At 43.0% G+C, this 19,442-nt stretch overlaps 1 protein-coding gene across 7 annotated transcripts in view; it reads right to left on the bottom strand.

Moving 5' to 3' along the window:
• Positions 1-19,442, bottom strand: part of LOC102311077 (dedicator of cytokinesis protein 3) — a 248,746-nt gene that overhangs the window by 53,337 nt on the left and 175,967 nt on the right. For all 7 annotated transcript variants that reach the window (XM_014335696.2, XM_042223672.1, XM_042223671.1 and 4 more), the window contains 6 exons: positions 10,245-10,326; positions 8,979-9,039; positions 8,663-8,810; positions 6,470-6,558; positions 4,544-4,669; positions 1,422-1,546 (listed from right to left, as the gene is read on the bottom strand). In XM_014335696.2, the coding sequence (XP_014191182.1) occupies positions 1,422-1,546; positions 4,544-4,669; positions 6,470-6,558; positions 8,663-8,810; positions 8,979-9,039; positions 10,245-10,326 (631 nt within the window). The remainder of the gene's footprint in view (positions 1-1,421; positions 1,547-4,543; positions 4,670-6,469; positions 6,559-8,662; positions 8,811-8,978; positions 9,040-10,244; positions 10,327-19,442) is intronic.

The raw sequence follows: 19,442 nt of genomic DNA, 5'->3' as shown, positions 1-19,442 counted from the left end.
TTTCCTTCCTCTTAAATTGATCCTAGGTACCAAGGTTGCCAAGGTTGGAGTTGAGCTGAAGATGACTTTTAAGCACACAAAAGGTGTTGAAAGTGTGTGTGTGTGTGTGTGTGTGTGTGTGTGTGTGTGTGTGTGTGTGTGTGTGTGTGTGTGTGTGTGTGTGTGTGTGTTATGTTATGGATTTAATATATGCATGTTCTTCTAGTTGCAACTTCATAATGTAAATGTGTTTGCCAATTCAGGGTGAGACCCTGTTCTATGGGGGGGAGTGTGAAGGCCAGCGGGCTGGCCTTGTGTTTTGCTTTTTCTTTTACCTGTTTCTTGCAGGTAGGTGGAGCTGACCCAATTATTGATGCAGCACATCTGAGAGGCCAGTCCCAGTGTGTATATAAAGACACCTTGACTGAACCAGCATGGCGCTGGCTTTGGCTCTCTCTGTCTTGTTCATTTGGAAGTTTCAGTTATGGCTGTTATGTCCTTTAAATTGTGTTTAAGTTGCTTTACCTTATTTTCATTAAATATGTCTTACAGTCTTTAGAAACCTGTGTGTGGTCTCCCATTTGTTTGTCACTTCCTATGAGCTGGGTAATCAGATGGAAAAGTCTCTTTTTAAAACTTTAGTTTTAATCTTTTAACTTTATGCATCAAGCAAACATTTAATTATCTGCAACATTCTCTGACTGGAAGAAATTTGTTTAACATTTAAACCTATTTTCTGCACATTCCAGCACATAAAATAAAATATTTTTTGTGTTTACACTCAGTCTTTCAAATAGATGCAAGTAAAACACAGCAGAAAATAAATAAAATCAAAGACTCAGCGGTCCTGTTGCTCTATTTTCACCTGTAAAGCAGGCGGATGTTTGCTGCTTTAAAGTGTTTTAGTTTCTTTATATGAGGTTTGAACCTACAGGGGGCAGCAGGTACCCAAGAAATCATGAGACCGGCACAGAAACTAAAACCATGTACTGAAGTGTGCACGGTCAACAACGTGGATTTCACACACATAAAAGAGCTGATAGTGGATTATACTGCTGATTTATTCTAACTTACAACATTTTCACTACTTTACTCTTACAGTCCACTCATAAAACAGGTCATTTCATCTCCAAAAACATTGAAGTGGTTCATCTGCTGCAGCTGTTACTTGGTGTGTTTTAATTAGTTACTAATTCTAATCTAAACTTGAACTAAAACACCAGAAACATGTTTGCTGTGAGCTACAAATTCTCTGCTGCCTTTAAAGAAACTTACTGCTATAAACCAGCCTAAAGTTTAACATTAGGCACAACTTCAAACTGATGAAAGACTTGTTTTTTTGTTAGAAGAAGAAAGATGCATACAGATGCTGAACGTCTGTTTATATTATGTGTCACTAAATGCACAAAAGAAGGCTTTTTACAGCAGGAACGTTTCCCTACCTTGAGGATTTCTCCGTCGGCGTAAAGCACATATATGGTCACCTCGATGTTCTTCTGAACGCTTTTCCCTCCCCTCTCAAAGTCTCCTCGCTCCAGTGTCAGGTACAGGTCGTTACGGATGTCACCTGGACCAGCAGAGACATGTTAATGCAGACTAATATGTGTCAAACACCAGCGCACATGGTTGTTTTATTTGTAAAGATGCAACAAAGATGCAAACATGTCCGTAATCTCGAAGCAGGCGCGGTGTGTCGCACACATTTTAAGCTGACACACATAAGACTAACGACCTGTGTGGACTCATTTATCACTCCCCGCTCGTCCTCATAGAGGAGGTGTCACCTTTAATGTATAAAGATGGGAGTTAAACACTCACTCCATCACTGCCTGAGGGGAGCAGTGGTTAATGTGTGTGAAAGACACTGGTGCCTGTGGGATGTGCAGCCCTGCTGTTTTCTTCCTGTTTGCTGTAGAGGGAAGCTTAATGTAAGCGTTCATTTGTTTACCTGTTAAGCTCATCATCATCAAGAGTATTCACCAATGAGAGCAGCACAGCAGGTTCATGAGCTGGACTATGAAGCTGCTCGACTCGTGTCCTTTATTTCTAAAGGCGAAAGTTAAATACAAAGCTAACGATTGGCTTGCAGGGCTGCTAAAAAAGGACCTGATGTGGTACAGATGAATCTATGGTAATGATGATGTATTCAAAGCACTTCTTGTAATTATGTAAAGATTAACTCTTGACAGCTGGCACGACGGGGTAAAAGCTTTGAATAATTTCTGTAGCAGGCTGTAAGAATGTTCATTTCCTGCTGTAAAGTTAACAGGAAGTCTAAGGGACTGACTTGCTTTTAGAGGAACTGCAGTTTTTTGCCCTCAGCTTCATTTTTCAGCCCTGTCTATTGAAGAGCAACAGACATTTCTGCAGCTCTAAAACATGGCAGCTCACATCATAACTACCTCACCGGACAAACAGCACCACAGACCAGAGGAGAAATTATATTTGGGGCTGAAATTATGCCTCTAAGAAAGCCTCTCTTGTCAAGCACATAAATGCGGGATGTTGAATATTTTCTGAGGTCACATATTTTACAGGCTGCATAAATGAATTAACAGGAGACTGTGGAGATCATAGCACTTTAGCTTCAGCAGCATCAGTGTTTGGTATTTCTGCTAAATCTAAAAAGTAATCATGAATGTGGGACAGGTAAGGTTTCTTTAACTGAATGAAGCTGCAAGCAGTGGATACAAAAAGCAAACAGTGAGATGCTTTTTGTATGTAAATCCAGCTGCTGCCTGGATGTGATATCAGGCTGCTGCAGCATTCACACACAAACACACACTTGTCCATCTTTGTGGTTTCTTTATCAGGCTGCAGCCAGTTGGAAAAACGAGGCATAAAACCTAAAATCCAGATATGGAAATAAAAGTTTTCTCAAACATAAAAATGTAAAATCTTTGTGTCAGCTGCAAATTTATGACAGAAAACTCAGAAAAATACATTTTTACTTAAGGAACTATAATATTTTACTTTTCAAAGTGAAGTTGGAAACAAATTCACATATTTAAACTCCACAGTGCACCAAGAAAACCTCCAACATGGTCTAAAGAAGTCTATGAGTTCCTCACAGTGAGACATCACAATATATTTTTTATTTTCATTTGTTTTGCTTTCTCTAAGATTTACCAAACATTTGCCATTTTTATTTTCTTTTGCCAGATTTTTTCTGCCCCCTGGTTCTTACTTCCTCCAGAAGCTGCTGCACTGTGTGTACATCTGCTCACAGCGCCACAGCAATGATTTCTAAAGGTCTGATTAACACTCGACATTTCCATGTTCACTACCACGATCACTACCTTATTGTGGTGGAGATTTTTATATATATATATATATATATATGTTTTCAGGGGTGGGGGGATTTGTCCCTGGCAGGGTCTCCCATGGCAAATCATTTGAATCACTCTTTGTCTGGTTCCTCACCCAGGACCAGATAGTTTGAGCTCCAGTCTGCTGCAGAGGGGCTGGACTAAATGATGTCAGTCCTCTGGGGCAGATAAGAGCTAAGACTGATAAATAAATGAGCGTGCATGCCTAACACGTCTCTGACAGCAGGCAGTGCACTTGTTGAGAAGATTGAATTATCTTTTACACACCGACAGAAACAGCTGGGAAGCTGTACAACAAGACATTAAATCATCAAAGTGACTTAAGCTAAGTGCTGCTGAAAGAGATTTCCACACTTATGAAAAATACATCTGTGGACTTAAATATCTACAAGCCTGTGACTCAGTTTATTGGGTTATTAAATAATAACACATTTACAGCTTTGAAGGTCTTCACAAACATTTTAACATATTACAGGAGGAGAAGCTCGACTGTAATTAAAATGAAGTCAGTGGAGAGATGCAAACTGACACATTCGGTCTCCCTGTAATGGATTTATAGCTCTCAGAAGAGGAAGCTAACACAGGAATATCAGAAAGCGGGTCCAATTCTGGGAAACTGTTTACTTCGACCAGTGCTTTGGAGACGTTCCTGCTGGAAAAACCAGATTCACTCCTTTGTTGCTCTCATGTAGGAATCTAAATTAAGCAGCAGCCCGGCAGGAGCGCAGATCGGTTTCTGTGGTTCTGTCCATCTGTCCAGCCTTGAAGTCACTTGTTTATTTTCAGGGATCCTGGACCTCAAATCTAAATTCTCCTTCTTTGTTTGGAACGTGGACATTGATCCAAAGGCCTCGTTGAAAGCCAAACAAAGCTTTTGAAGATTTTTATAGCTGCAAGAAATAAAACTGTTTACAAAATGCCTGCTCGAGAAGAACACCTGCAACACTGCACCTTTTCTCTGTGCTTCAGCTCAACAGGTACGTGTTTTTGCTCCTTTCTTCAAAAGCAGAAGGTAGAGATGTACAAAACCCGCCCAGACATTCAGCACTTTTTCTATTCCTGTCTGACCCATTTACATGATTCAAACCTGAATTGTTGTTTTTATTTCTTTTACGTGTTATTCATGGAGCCCATCTCTGCTGTGTGCTTACGTAAACTAAGAATAGAAGTGTTGAGGTGGACAGCCCGCTGCGCTGTGATGGGTAGGCCTATATGAAGCTGGATACGTGACTCACCAGGCATGATGACATCTGGGAATCCCAGTTTGCGTGTGATGGCCACCCCCCTGCTGAAAATGAGCGGGTTTTCTCTGCGGACCTGCTCCATGTCGCCCCTCAGCAGCTGCAGGGAGATGATCAGCCCTGCAGGATGTGAAGGGGAAGAAATGGGAACAAGTGGGTTGACAGAAAAAGAAGATGGGTAGAGAGATGGATGAAAAGCAAAGGAAGAAGACAGAACAAAGTGTCCTATTTAAAAAGCACAGCCTTTAGGCCACACATAAAATTCAGATAAACTTAAAAAGTCTAAACAGTTTTGAAGCTGCAGAGCTCGTTTGATCTCCCCAGAATCAGAACAAACATTTCAATGCATGCTAAACGTTGCCAAACTGCTTTTCCAGCAGACTCTCAGCCTGTTAGTCTGGGTTCATCTCTTCACTTGAAAACAAAAGCATATCTGTGCGGGGTCATGGGAGTTCACAGACTTTAACACTGGGGTCCTCCACAGTGACACCAATTAATATGATTTTCCTGCTGATGTCAGTGTGATGACTTGCATGTGTCAGTCAGACGCTCTAATCTAAATAAGTTGCTCCTGGGAACTCTGAGGTTTTTGTTCAGTGTTCCTGAAATGTCGGCTGACTCATCAGCGATGAAATAAAACGAGTCACAAGTGCTGCAGGACTAGAATCTGCTCCTGCCCTCTGTGCTTTGACAGAAGTAATAAAGTGACTGGAAGAAACGGTCCACACAGAACATGAGCGGGCTGGAGCAATAACTGAGTGCTAGAAATTGCCTCCACCCTCGGCTGCTGTGTTCACAAAAACACCACCGCACTGCTAATGTTGCAGGGTAACCCTGCAAGGATAACGCATCTGCTTCTGGGTTTTGTGGCCAAAATAATTCACCTGGACAAAAAAATCCAGTAGAATAAAAAAATATACTTTTAGGACAATAAATTGTGCTCCGATATAGGTGTAGCAAGCCTGCTGTGTTGTTTGGGTGTTGATTGCTAACCTTTATGCCTCCTCTCTTACCATAGCTGGGTTGCCCGTCATTTCCTGTGGAGTGAGGGCACAGCTGGCTGCACTCAGCGATCAACCAGGCCTACAGTGTAAGAGCTGGGGAGGAGAGCAGCTCAGTCTCTCTATGGGCCAGACGTACAGTAGCCTTAGCCGTGTGTTGTGTTTTAATTATGTCAAGCTCCCAGTGAGTAACTGTGACCTTCTGTTTGCAGAGTGGGGTTTTTCTTCTTTTGTGTTGTTGAGGTGCAGATTCTTCATTTTTATCTCCCAACATTATCTGTTTGCTGATGCTTTTCTTTTATTTCTGGATTATTTAGGGCGTAGAGGCGAAGTTAGAGCTTTTAATAAAATCAGGGTTGAGTTTGTAACCTTTTCACCTTTTCTTTCACATGGATACTCTACTGTTACTCCCCTCGTCCTGTAGGCCAGCGGTCCCCACAGACCGGTTTATACCCGACAATATTTTCACAGACCGGCCATTAAGGTGTCATAAATACAAAATAAAACCAGTATACCAAAAAAAGAAGATTTATTCATTACACGGCGAAAGTCCGAAGGAAACCAAGTTAACGCTAAAAACTGATAAAAACCCAGAAAACCATACACTTCACCCCCGAGCCTCCACTCTCGCAGCCCGGTACCAAACAACTGGCCTGGAGGTTGGGAACCGCTGCTCTACTGTTACTCCCCTCATCCTGTAGCCCGTTTCAGGGCTTGTTCGGGATTCAGACCCAGAAAAGTTTGCATGAAAGAAAGTGGAGATCTTTGAGATATTAACAAGATATTTATTCTTAGATGTAACTATGAGCTTCAGTATTTGTATTTAGCATAAATCAGAGATGTGCTCTTCATCCCACACTCAGTTTGTTGGGGTCCGATCATCCAAACTCAGGGTACACAAACACGTGGTCTCTCCTACCGTAGTTGGTGCTGGGTGCCGTGTATTTGGTGCTGGACTTGCGGATGATGTTCTCATGGATCTGGTACCATTCATTCTCATTGTTACACCTGGAGAGCAACAAAAAACAATCATGTCCTATAAAGGATAACAATATATTTGTAACTTGTGTTTTTATACAACAAAAGTTCGGTTGGATATAATGGACTTTTGAAATCTAGTTATTTTGGCAGTTACTTTGGGGCGTACGTGCCATCAATCATTGCAATTAAAATATAAAATTGGGGCGTGGTCTACGGGTGGATGCTGGGGTGGTGAGGTGAATGACAGGTAGCAAGGCAGAGCAGCAGCGCTGACATGTCAGAGGAAGTGAGGGGAAATTTTGGAGTTAAATACACGGATAAATTGGAGCAGGTCTTTCTTCCATGTCTCCATGTCTCCCTCTCTGTTGTCTGTTCTCCTGTCGCACCAAACATCTGTCCTCTGAATCTTCTCTTCTTCTGCATGGAGCTCGAACTTCATCATATTCATTTCAAATCCCTTCCATCCTGCTCACTCCCAGTGTGGATCTTAATATCTTCAGCCGGGCCTCCTGTCTCTTTGTCGGTGTCATCATCTCCAAACGACACACGGCAGCAGGTTCACTCCCATCTTGTAGGCTTCCCTTTCACTCCTGCTGCTACTCCAAAAATGCAACAAAACATCTGTCTGTGTGCAGATCATCTTCACCTGGGCTTCATCGCTGATCTCTTGACAAACCCACTCTCCATTTCGAGTGCCGACCTGCCGCATTTTTGTGCAAACGCATCTTTGGTTCTGTGGTTTTGTTGGAAAATGTAACATCTCTGTTTGTATTGCACACTTCTGTGCACTAGAGAGTGCTGCTCTCGGCCAAATCATACATTTTTTTTTCATTTTTTTGTTTCATAAAGGGAAAACAGTTTTTAGATTAGACCAAAGGTCAGATTAAACACCTGTTAATGGCATCTTTGAGCCATTTAGAGGCCAGGAAATTGCATTTTCACAGTTTTACAGATCGACTGATTAATCAAGACGTCTAACCCCCCGTGAACCGACCCGAGCAGTTCAGCTAAGACTGAGGCATCAAACACACACACACACACACACACACACACACACACACACACACACACACACGCACACACACACACACACACACAGATCCTGCAGGCACGTTTTCAGAGGTTCAGCTGAGGGGTAGTCTCTAATGCCGAGCATCGACTTTGCGTGTGAGTGAAAGAACAGCTGCTGACGTCACAAACTGCACTGACAGTGAGGCTGTGCAGCCGCTCTCAGTCTCTCTTACAAATAAGGAAAGGAGAGAAAAAGAAGAGGCTGGTGGTGACAGAGAGATAAGCACAGAAGTAAAGCTATAATAAAAATATATGGCATGCCCCACTCTTTACTGTCTCTCCAGCTCGCTTATCTTTAACCTTCTCCTCTTTCTCTCTCTGACCTTTTCTCTCAGCCCAGAAATATTTAGAGTAGGACAAAATGATTTTCCAAAAAGAAAATATCATCTCTGAGCTCTGGGTGTGTTGAGTTTGTGCTGTAAGCTGATATTTTTGGGCACTTTTGCTATTTTAGTTCACTCAAACATACAGTAATATGATAAATATGGATTTAAAACAAAGACTTTTAGCTTTAATATCAGGACTTTACCAAAAAAACAGGGTCACATGTACCCGGACATATCAGCATAATCGTAACAAAATATTTAAAAAGTAAACATTTTGTTTACGTTTTAATATTTAATTAAGAACCCCTTACAGGTACCGACCTTCTCCAGCCCAAACTCATTACGAGTGAGTGTTTCCTCCTTTGTAACTCTGCCAGCTTCTGACTGCAGCTGTGTTTCCTGCCTTTAGTTTTCTCCTCTGTAAACGAAATGCTGGCAGGTTTGAGATCAGCTGATTCTTTACCTTCCTAAACCCGGGGTTGCATTTGCAATTTTTTTACTTGGGTCATTGTCCATCTGTCCAGCAACTAAACCTGAGATCTGTACACTTCATTCAGGATTCATATGTCTGCTTATGTCTCCTGTCACATCATCGATCAGCACCAGCGACTCATATCTGTGTCACTGCTTCACCACAGGTTCGAGTCCTGTGCTGTGAGTCTAATCAGGCCTTTACTTGTGGTGAACCCTCAGTATTTTCTCTTGCCTCGTTATCTGCGAGTGCAGACACTTACGTGTACACTTTAAGGACAAAATCTTTCTCCTCTTTGAGCTCTGAGATGGTCTGCAGCACGTCGCTCATGGCCAGGACCGCACAGCCATACGGTCGACGGTACTGGACGTGCGGAGGACCCTTCTTACTGTCATTCAGCAGCATTCGACCTGTAACCAGAAGCGTGTGCGTCACATAATGAGAAAGGCTCCTGTTCCATTCATACGACAGCATTCATTTCTTTCTATTTTAATCTGAATGGTATCTCAGGTTAATAAAGGTTAAGTTATTTCAGGCATTTCTGCAGGAATTGTTTCCACCTACATAACATAACTTACCTGTCCTGATAACTTGTGAGACAATATAGAGATCTCTCTTCATGTCTTTGTTACTCAGATCCTGTGAGAAAAAGAAAAAGGTATCATCATCATCATCATCATCCACCAGCTTCAGCTTTTCTTACAATTAAAGGTTTGTGCTCTGAGTTTCTGTTCGTAACGTTTATGGACAGAACTCCGATGTGGAGCCAGGAGCTCCTGGATCACATCTTTTGCTGTTTTTTGCAGATGATGGTGCTGCTGGTCCAGTCAGAGGTGATCTCCAGCTCCAGCTGGGGAGGTTTTGCAGCCAAATGCAACACAGTTGGACTGATAATTAACACTTCCACCTTGAGGCACTGCTTCTCAGCAGGAAAATCGTGGTTTCTAGCACTCCGGGAGAGGAATGATTTCCTGCCCCAAGTTAAGAAGTTCAGGTTTCTCTGGATCTTGTTCATGAGTTGAGGAAGATTGGAGCAGGAGACTGCCAGACAGACTGATGTGGATGCTGTACCACTCACTGAGCGGGTAGGTGAAGTTGTTATCGGTCGGTCTATGTTTCTCACTTATGGCTCACGAGCTAAGAATAAGACTTCAGAGGAAATTAGCTTCTGACTGGGCTCAGCTTCAGAGATATTTAGTTTGAGGAGCTTCATGAAAATTAGCCAGCTGTTCAGATATGTCAGGAAACTCGAGGGCGCAGGACAGGCTGTAACGATCAGCTTATCCTGGGTTTGCTGGGTTTGGGAAGGCCCTGGAAGAGCTGGAGGAGGCCCAGGGAGACAGGAGGACTAAGAAGCTCTGCTTAGACTGCTGCATCAGTGGATTGTTTTATTCATTTTATAAATATGTGTGTAATTTAGACATATATGGACTGATTCCAGCTCGGGTTGAAACAGGAACGCTCAGATTTAACCAGCTTAATCATTTAGGCACGTCTGGTTTCATCTCCCCTGTGACTTACATGTAAATCATGCATTCACCTTATAATACTGACTTCAATTGAGTTTTTGTAATTACTGAAGAATTCAAATAACTGCATCAGTGAACGTTGGGAGCTTTAGTGCAGCAAAAATGCATCAAACGATCTGCAGACTGATTCTGCTGCAGAGCAACAGGGGGCAATGCTTCCTCACTTTTAGATCCACAGTTTTTCAACTGTTCCCTTCTTAAATTACACGAAACACCATCACTGCCCCACGAGTTTCATTAAACGTGTGTGTGTGTGTGTGTGTGTGTGTGTGTGTGTGTGTGTGTGTGTGTGTGTGTGTGTGTGTGTGTTGTTACCGTGAAGAGGGCACACAGCCGGTCCACCTTCTCTGGATTCTTTGGACCTCCGTTCTTGTTCAGTCTCACCATGAACTTCTCACTGAAACAACACAACCGACGGCCACTTTGGTTAGTTTTAGTAAAAACGATTTCTCTCAGTGAGATCAGGTCGTCACCGCCTCTGTGCTGCTTTATCGCTGATATCTGACCTGAGAAAAGGAGATACAGGAAACAGCGTGTGGCGTCGCTCTCTCTTTATTCACAGACTCTCCCAGATGGCTTTATCTGGCAGAGTCTGTGAATAAAACTTAAAAAACTTCTGTTTTTCTTTAAATGTTCCTCATATCAGCCACATGTCAACTGCACATGCTGCTCAAGCCTGAGGTTGAGAAGCTCTAACCGCTGGCAATTTACCCCCGGCGCCCTCTCTCCGTCTCCTCGAGGGATTTCTGAAAGAGATAAAAATTCTTTTGGATTTCTGCTCAAGCCTTTTCCCCGCGAGTACCAGCAGTGAGGAAACTCTAAAGCAGCATGTCTCAGCCTTTTTCGCTTCAGGGAACAGCAAAGTATTGTCTGCTGGTGTCAGCGACTCTGTTCTTTTAACCCATATTTATCCAGGGAGACGCGACGGAGCTGACGGGCCTTTGTTCAGCCACGTCGTGCCTCAGACACATTAGAAGATTTCTCAAATCATAAGTACGTCTGACAGGAGCGAGCTGCACATAAATCCACTGATACTCGCTGACTTACTGTCGTGTTCTTCTTGATGCCCGTCAGTCTTAAAGCAGGCAGGTCTTACATCACGCGAGGTCGCCTCAGGCCAGATGCCAGAAAATCGAGATGCGGAGGCACAAAACGGGAATCCAGATGGGGAATGATATTTCGACATCAATCAACAATATCAATATACAAATATTAGCTGACAGGGATATTCAGCCTTATATATTTGAGTGTTAAGCACAAACTAAAGTCTGAGTTTTTGGCTCACAGCGATTATTTGTACATCGGCGATCCTCATCAATGAAGGATCCACAGTCGTAAGAACGTCTTTATGACAGAAACAAGGAAACAGTTTTATCTTATGAGCTTCATGAACAGCCCCAGAGTCTGTAATGAACTGAGTTACATTTAAAAGGATGTTAGATAATTAGATACGAGTCAACATATCCCTACCACAGTCATGCCTGTTTAGGAAAGTGTCACGGTCCTGGGCCGTGTTGGCCCAGTATTCTTAGTTTTCGTGTGTTTTGTATTTTGTTCTTTATTTATGCCGTGGTTCCTGGGTTCTGTTAAGATGTTCCTTATTGGATTACCCTCTGTGTATCTGTGAGCCCTCGTTTCCCCTCCTTGTGTTTTATTCCACGTTTTCCCCAGCCCGTCATGTCCCTGCTCTCCCCGTGCTCTCTCTCCTCCTGTCTGAACCTCTGTGTACTTCCTGTTTTACTTTGACAGTCTCCCGTCAGTGTTGCGTTCACTCCTGCCGTGTCTCGTTACGATTATCTGTGTCACCTGTGTTCCCCGTGTGCTCCCACTTCCCTCGTTAACCCTCTGTGTATTTATGTCTGCGTCTCCCTCAGTTCTGTGTCGCGTTCTCCCTCATTCATGGCCGTGTGTTTCTCCGTGCAATATGTTTCCAGTTTAGTTTGTATGGTTTTTCAGCAATAAAGCTGTTTTGAGTTCAATCCTGCCTCTGTGAGCTTGCGTTTGGGTCCTCATCCTGCCTGCACACAGCCGCAACCATGACAGAAAATGATAAACGAGTGACCAAGGTTATATTTTAGCTTCTGATATTTTTACAGCACAGCAGAGAAGTCTGAGTTGGGATGCCTCCAACAAAACGGTCCGGCTCTTCGACTGCCAGCCAGAAAATCTCAGTCCACGATCTTCTCCTGGTGGAGTTTCTGAACTGGGTTCAGTCAGCGAAATCCTTTTTTTCTGCCTTCAAAAACTGCTTGAGCAGCTGCCACTTCTGAGAGCACTTACCCACCTAATGAGCCCTTCATCTCTCCATCACCATCCGCTGCACTTCTCTATATTTCCCATTTGCTTCATGCGCCTACAGACTTATGGGCATGAAAGACGGAGCAGCGAGGGCCTGATTTTCTCTGTCTGTTCCTTTATCTGCTCAAGTTCGGGTTGTACCTCAATTTTACAATGCATAGGACAAAAGTTTCCTGCAAATTAATAAGTGTAAGAAGTAGAAGAGCGATGGAGAACGTGTTCTTCATTCTTCTGGACAAGACCGAGCAGGACGAACGCTCTGACAGTCAGTCCTGGGCAAAATGGTTTATGAGACAATGCATTAGAGTATTATCTACTCTCATTTTATTAGTTTTTCAACTGAAGCCATCACTTCGTTAGCACTGTTAAGTAAAACCCTTCCCTGTTTAATATGTTGCCTCCATTCCTGGCTCCTTTTCTTTAGACAACAGAAGAATGAAAGCAGCGATTCTCAGTGAGTCAGTCTCTCTCTGAGCTGTAGAATATTTGCAGTCCTGCATCAGTGTTCAGCACACGTAGTGAGGTGGCAGAGACGATGGCCTTTACATCGGGAAACTTCTCTGCAGCGGTGATAATAAGGGTCTGCTGAAGAGCTCGGCTTCAGACGCACCTGCTTCAAAACACTGAGGTGAGCAATGCTCAGAAATGGCACGGCTGGCTTTCAGCTCAGGTAAAGACAACAGAATGAAGGAATGAAGATGCTGATTATGTGGAGGTTCGAAATGCTGCCGATATCAGCTGACTGTGCAGGGAAGAGAAGTGATCACATTACGAGGTCAATCACAGAGTAGATTGCACATGCTGCCACCCGTGCGATAGATTGTTGTAACAACATAAATCATAATATAAACTCAAAAAATGCAAATTCTAGTTTTTACATGATCTTATTTCTTTTGAAATGTTTGTGTGCATGGAGTGAAACCTGCGAGTGATCAGGATGACACGTCGAGCTACGTCGTCACGCATCAAACATGCGCTCCCAGCTCACGGGTCTAATGAAGTGCCGGTGCTCTGCATCCACCATCGATTCACTCAACGCTCACAAATTTCTGCCATATTAGTTTGAAGTGATGAGTTCAGAGCCTTGATGACAAACTAAAACTATTTTCTGCTGCTGTAATAAATCATCTCAAACAGAACTGTTGGCTGACGATGTGTTCACACACCGATCGTTAGAAATCCTCTAACTGAACGTCCTCATTAACATAAACGGCCCAACTAAATACGGTATCTCATTATAGAACATTGTTCCTCATATAGTCTTTATTACTCAGCAGATTACCCCCCGCCACATATGATAAGACTCTGAGGTTATAGTGTAAGGTAATACGCAAACAACAACGAGGACCCACAAATCCCTACAACACAGACACACACTGCGTCTGGCTCTTTAAATGGAACAATTTATTCTAATCCCCCAGAGACACTGTGGGCCAAACAAATACAACAAAACACAATAAATATGTATTTCTCCTCAAACAGTGGGACGCTGTGACTTAGTGGAAGATGTGGGGGTGAGGAGGCACAAAGAAAGACTGAGATATGGGTTTTACATTCTGCTCTAAATCCTGTTTTTGTTTCTTTAAATATTGTTGCTGGTTGTTTTTTTATTCAGTCAGAGTTTGATTCAAGGAAGAAAACAATGATATAATCGACAAAATAAGAACATTTTATTTGTTTATATGTTATGTAGGAAGAAGACGGCGTGTTCTTCCCTCATATTTATGCGTGTGTGGTACTGAGGCAGGTTATTGGCTGCTAGTTGGATGGGACCGGTCTCTTCCGGGGATCCTTGGGGATTAAGAGCGTCCAGCTTTCAGTTAGCCATTCCGGGTGTCTCTCATCAATTAGCAGCAGGTTCAGCAAAAGCATTAGAATGTCATTCAGACTGAAGAAGTGTAGTCGGATGATAACAAAGAGAGAGATGGTAGTCAGAACTGAGGGGCTCGAACTACCAGAAGGCAACATTGCAGACATTGAGGACAACTACAAGCACCTGGGATCTGGCAGGCAAATGGGAACCATGAAGAGGCTGCTAGGAACCCTGCTGGGATAATAAGTTGGCCAAAGGAGGAGATAGAAGCCACTGACATAAAGACAAGGAAGCTCCTGACCATGCATGGAGGGTTTCACCCCAAGTCCAGCACCCTGAGGCTGTACGCTAAGCGGAAGGAAGGGGGCCGGGGACTGGTGAGTGTCAGCACCACAGTCCAGGATGAGACAACGAACATCCAAGAATACATTGGGAAAATGGCCCCAACTGACCGAGTGCTCAGTGAATACCTCAGGCAGCAGAAACCCAAGAAAGAGGAGGGAGACGAGGAACCATCATGGAAGGACAGGCCCCTGCACGGTATGTACCACCGGCAGATAGAGGAGGTGGCTGATATCCAGAAATCCTACCAGTGGCTGGACAACGCTGGACTGAAAGACAGCACAGAGGCACTAATCATGGCAGCACAAGAACAAGCTCTGAGTACAAGATCCATAGAGGCTGGGGTCTATCACACCAGGCAAGACCCCAGGTGCAGGCTGTGCAAAGAGGCCCCAGAGACAATCCAGCACATAACAGCAGGGTGCAAGATGCTAGCAGGCAAGGCATACATGGAACGCCATAACCAAGTGGCCGGCATAGTGTACACGAACATCTGTGCCGAGTATAACCTGGAAGTCCCGAGGTCAAAATGCTAAGATCCTGTGTGAGTTCCAAACACAGACTGACAAAATAGCATTGTAGCAATAGATGTAGTGATCCGAATGATAGCAACATCAGTCAGAAGGAACACAAGTAGCTGGAGAAGTACCAAGAGTTCAGAGAAGCGGCACTCACCAAACTAGGCGAGTGGCTCCAGCAGATCCAGGAACAACATCCAAGCTCTCTGTCCAGAAGAGCAGAGTCCTAGGAACAGCAAAGACACTGCACAGAACCCTCAAGCTTCCAAGCCTCAGGCTGACGACCCGAGCTTCAAGGATAAAAGACCGCCCACATCAGCAAGAGGGGAATTTTTATCCACCGAAGTTATTTGTAACTATCCCTTTGGGTGGCAGCAGGAACAAGTGAATGAATCATACACATATGACAAAGACTATTCACTAAGAGGAGGAGAAACACACACACACACACACAGACACACACACGGCTGAATTATTAACTTTATCGCTGCATCAATATGAAAGAGGGAAGATAAACAATGCAGATGCAATCAGAAGACGTCCTGACCTATCCAAACTCCTCCCAGCACACAGATGTGGGTACTTGCATGCATATGCAGACATAAGCTGCTGTACTGCACATTTATGTACGCATGCATGCACTTGTGGGCTTGCAGTAACCCACACACATACATATACACTTTATGGAAATCCATTACTATTTCCACACCACTGACATTCAGTCTAAATATAAACATACTGTACAGGCAGAGTCTCAGCTCAAGCACAGCCAGCACTCACAGCCAGGACGACCTTTGCTTATCAAAGGAAATTTGTCCAAAGACACGTTAATAAAAATCACATATTGAGGCCGCTACCACATCACTGCACCGCAGACACACTTCATGAGGAAGAACAGATGTTTCACCTGTCAGGAGATCCAAACTGGAATCTTACTGCCTACTTTCACTTTCCTGCCTCCATCAGGGACTTGGAAATGCGTCAGTCATGAGGATTTTCTCAATATCTGATAAGAACAGGACAATATAGTAATTTTCTACTTCTATCTCCTACTGCTTAGTCTCCTTCCCCTGATGTACTGAGACCTTTTAGTTTAGTCTTATTTTTTACTAGATCCATCACTGTGTTATGAGCTTTCTGTCCATAAAGCGTTAACAGGAATCAACCACTGTGTCTATAGATTTGTTTTTATGTGAGAAAAGATGAATCAGGTGTATAAAAGTTGGAGATAACCTCGCGTCAGTCCCATGTTTGCGCACTCCTGTTTCTAAAGTCTGGTGAGTCGCTCGCTGTCTTGGACCAGAGGCTGGAGTCCTACATTACCTATAAATGTTACCAAGCTTCAGAGGCAAGCTGTGGAAGTGACAGCGATGGACAGATGTTACGATGAGTTGCCATCTTCAAAGCGATTCAATATGATAGTGAGAAAATATGTGAGTCTGCACTCTGTTTGTCTTAATACAGTGATTAACTCTAATAAACTAAATTCAGAGTCCAGACTGCATCTCGTACACATGGAACAGAAACTCCTGTAAATTCCTGCAAAACTGTAAATTGATGTGGATGCTCAAAAATCCTTTTATAGAGGAATATAAGCAACGTACACAGAGATGGAAACAATTCTGTCTTTTCCCCAAAGAGATGCGTTGCGCTCACTGTCACAGACTGACTCAGATTGTTTCCAACGTGTCGCCAATCTTTACATTTCTAAGTTAGATTGAAATGATCGTTCCTCTGGCGACCAGCTGGTCACTGCAATCTGTCATGAAAGTACAAATAATTCACTGCAACCATTGATCTTTCTGTGTCGCAACGAGGTTTCTGCTTTATTGGTGCTGTGGTATGATTCACAGCATTAATGCAACCCTTTATTCTTTTTCTGCAAAGTCACACAGACATCCAATTAATTAATATTCCTTCATCGTTGTTGCATCGTCTGTATTATTATCAAACACGATAAACCATGCAGTAATAGGTTTTTATGAAACCGCTTTAAACTGCAGAAAAAACATAAACTGGGGAATACATTAAAAGAGTAAAAACTATCATAAATAGAAAAAATAAAAGCACAATAAAAAAGAAACTTATCACACTCTTAAAAACAGAAAAGGTCACTTCACATAAAGGAGGAATCTCTGGTCACCCACTGTTCCCAGTATCTGCTCCTCAATCTGGGACAGAGAAAAGCAAAAGCAGCGACTCACAACCTTCCAGTCAAAGGATTAATATCCAAACACATCACCCGGCTGAATTATCTTCTATTACTTTCATCAAATTCAGTAGAGTGAAGCTATTTCAATTTAACCGATTTAACGGCTGATTTCACTGCATCACATTAAGCCAGTGATTCTGCACAGGCCTCTAACTACACCTTGCATATATTTACAGTATTATTTTAGATATTCAATTGACTCGCTCAAGCAAAGTGACTCAGAATGAAACAGCCAATTTTCCATGACTGCTATCATTACACAGAACAGACACTCAACAGAGGAACAACAGCCTGACATTAAAGGAGCTGCTGATAAAAGAGGGGTGGTCTTCTTTGATTTGGTGTGAAGAAGACAAACGCGATTATGTCTCAGTGAGCACAGGATCCTGGGTCATGCCTCGCACAGCATTAGTTTATTTTAATCACAGATGGTTATTAGTCAGCCCTCTCTCCTAACATAAGCCCCTCCCATACAAATACACTGCATTTCATAACTAGTTTTGTTTTATGTTGTACTTGTTTGTAACATATGACAAAAAACATGTTTCCAGTAAACAAACATGCTAAACATATTTTAGTAAGTAAGTGAGTAAATTTTTTTACACTTTTTAAGACAAGAATCACAAAATGCTTCACTGAGGTATTAAAACAACAACAAACGTTTACTGAAGGATCCCACGATTAACGAGTGCAAAGAGAAGCTTGTGGAACAGCCCACTGTGACAGGCGACAGCTGTACGTTCAGCCCATCTTAGTTTTCAGACGGGAACGTGGCGCCACAAGAAGACCTCTATCTGCCAACATACGGATCCAGTTTGGAGATAAGGATGGAGAAGATGTGGAGGCCTCACCTCGTAATGCCACAACAGTAAAAGCCAAGATTTCAAACTGATTTTAAACGTAACCAGAAGCCAGTGCAGCGAGTTACCTCGAATCATAATCTCTTCCCAAACCAACCACACAAATACGCTCAATTGAATGTTAAACAGAAGCCTTAATGACGCAGGACGGGGACCTCAGGTTTTACAGTGAAATTCCAGCATCTGACTTGTGCCTCCATCACTGCCTAAAACATGCAATCACTTTTCACACAGGTGTAGGTTTGGCTCTTTCTTCCTTAACAGTAAAATTACTTGAGTTATCTTTTTCTAATGTTTAAATTTGTTTGATGATCTGAAATATTTAAGTGTGACAAACATGCAAAAGGGAAGCCACCGTGTCAAGGTGTTGATGCCTGAACAAACACAGTGTGTAACAGTGGCACCAACAATCAACACTGATGTCCATGATGAGGATCCCTCAAAGCAGTGAGTAAAAACTAAAAGTCTAGAAATGAGTGAAACAGTCAAAGTCCAGCATTCGACTTGAACCTCAGTCTTCTGGGTAAAATTCCAGCATTGATGCTGACAGCAGGTAGAATAAAGTAGCAGAGCTGTCTGCAACTCTTGAGGAGCGGAGACTCGGACAAACTAAGTGCAAACTGTGCCCAGGACAGACACACCTGCATCAAACCACCAACACAACAGCGGCTCTTTCCAAGTGTCTGCACAGACAGCCGGCTAGCAAAGAGCCCAGTGTGGTTAAAGCCGTCTGCCGAGCCCAGCAGCCGGAGCCTGAACTTCAGCAGTAACAAAGGCAGCGGGGAGCAGTCAGGACGGTTTCTACCTGTTCGTGTTTTTAGAGTACAATCACCATGGCGATCACTTTGAAGTCTCTTTGAGCTTCTGCTCATCTTCGCTTTGAGCCGTCGGCTTCGTGTTCTCACTTTGTTTTTCTTGGCAAACTCTGTACTTTTAGGTTTTACATTAAGAATAAGAACTAATTGAAATTCACACCATCTGCCTCATTTTAGCCTTTGTGTTTACAAGAAATGACTCCAAACGACTCCATCCTTCATTAGCTATACCCACTTAATCCTGTAGAGGGTCACAGGAGGGCTGGAGCCAGTCCCAGCTGACACTGATGGAGAGGAAGAGTGCACGATGGAGAGATGCTAGAGAAGGACACCCATTCACACTCAGATTCTCACCTACCTAATTTCTAATTGCAACTGAACCAAACAAACACAAGTTTGGAGTGTGAGAGAAAAGATTCACAGACACAGAGCTCAGCATGAAACTGTTTAGTCTGCTTATTGCTAAAACACCAGTTTTGCAAAATCCTGATGAAACACTTAGACCTGAACTCAAACAAGAAATCTGCAAACCCCAAAGCAGCAATCTGATGAAAGGCGCTTAAGCTTAAAAGGAGGAAATTTGAGTCTTCTGCTTCCTGAACTTTTAAAAACTGAACCGTTTTTAAAAAAAATGTTATTACTTTAGATTTCCTGA

The sequence above is a fragment of the Haplochromis burtoni genome, unplaced genomic scaffold, assembly GCF_018398535.1.
Source record: "Haplochromis burtoni strain Fernald_Lab_line unplaced genomic scaffold, NCSU_Asbu1 Contig_117, whole genome shotgun sequence".
NCBI classification, from domain to species: Eukaryota; Metazoa; Chordata; class Actinopteri; order Cichliformes; family Cichlidae; genus Haplochromis; species Haplochromis burtoni.
Note: the sequence above shows the minus strand (reverse complement) of the source record. Positions and strands in the feature narration are given on the sequence as shown.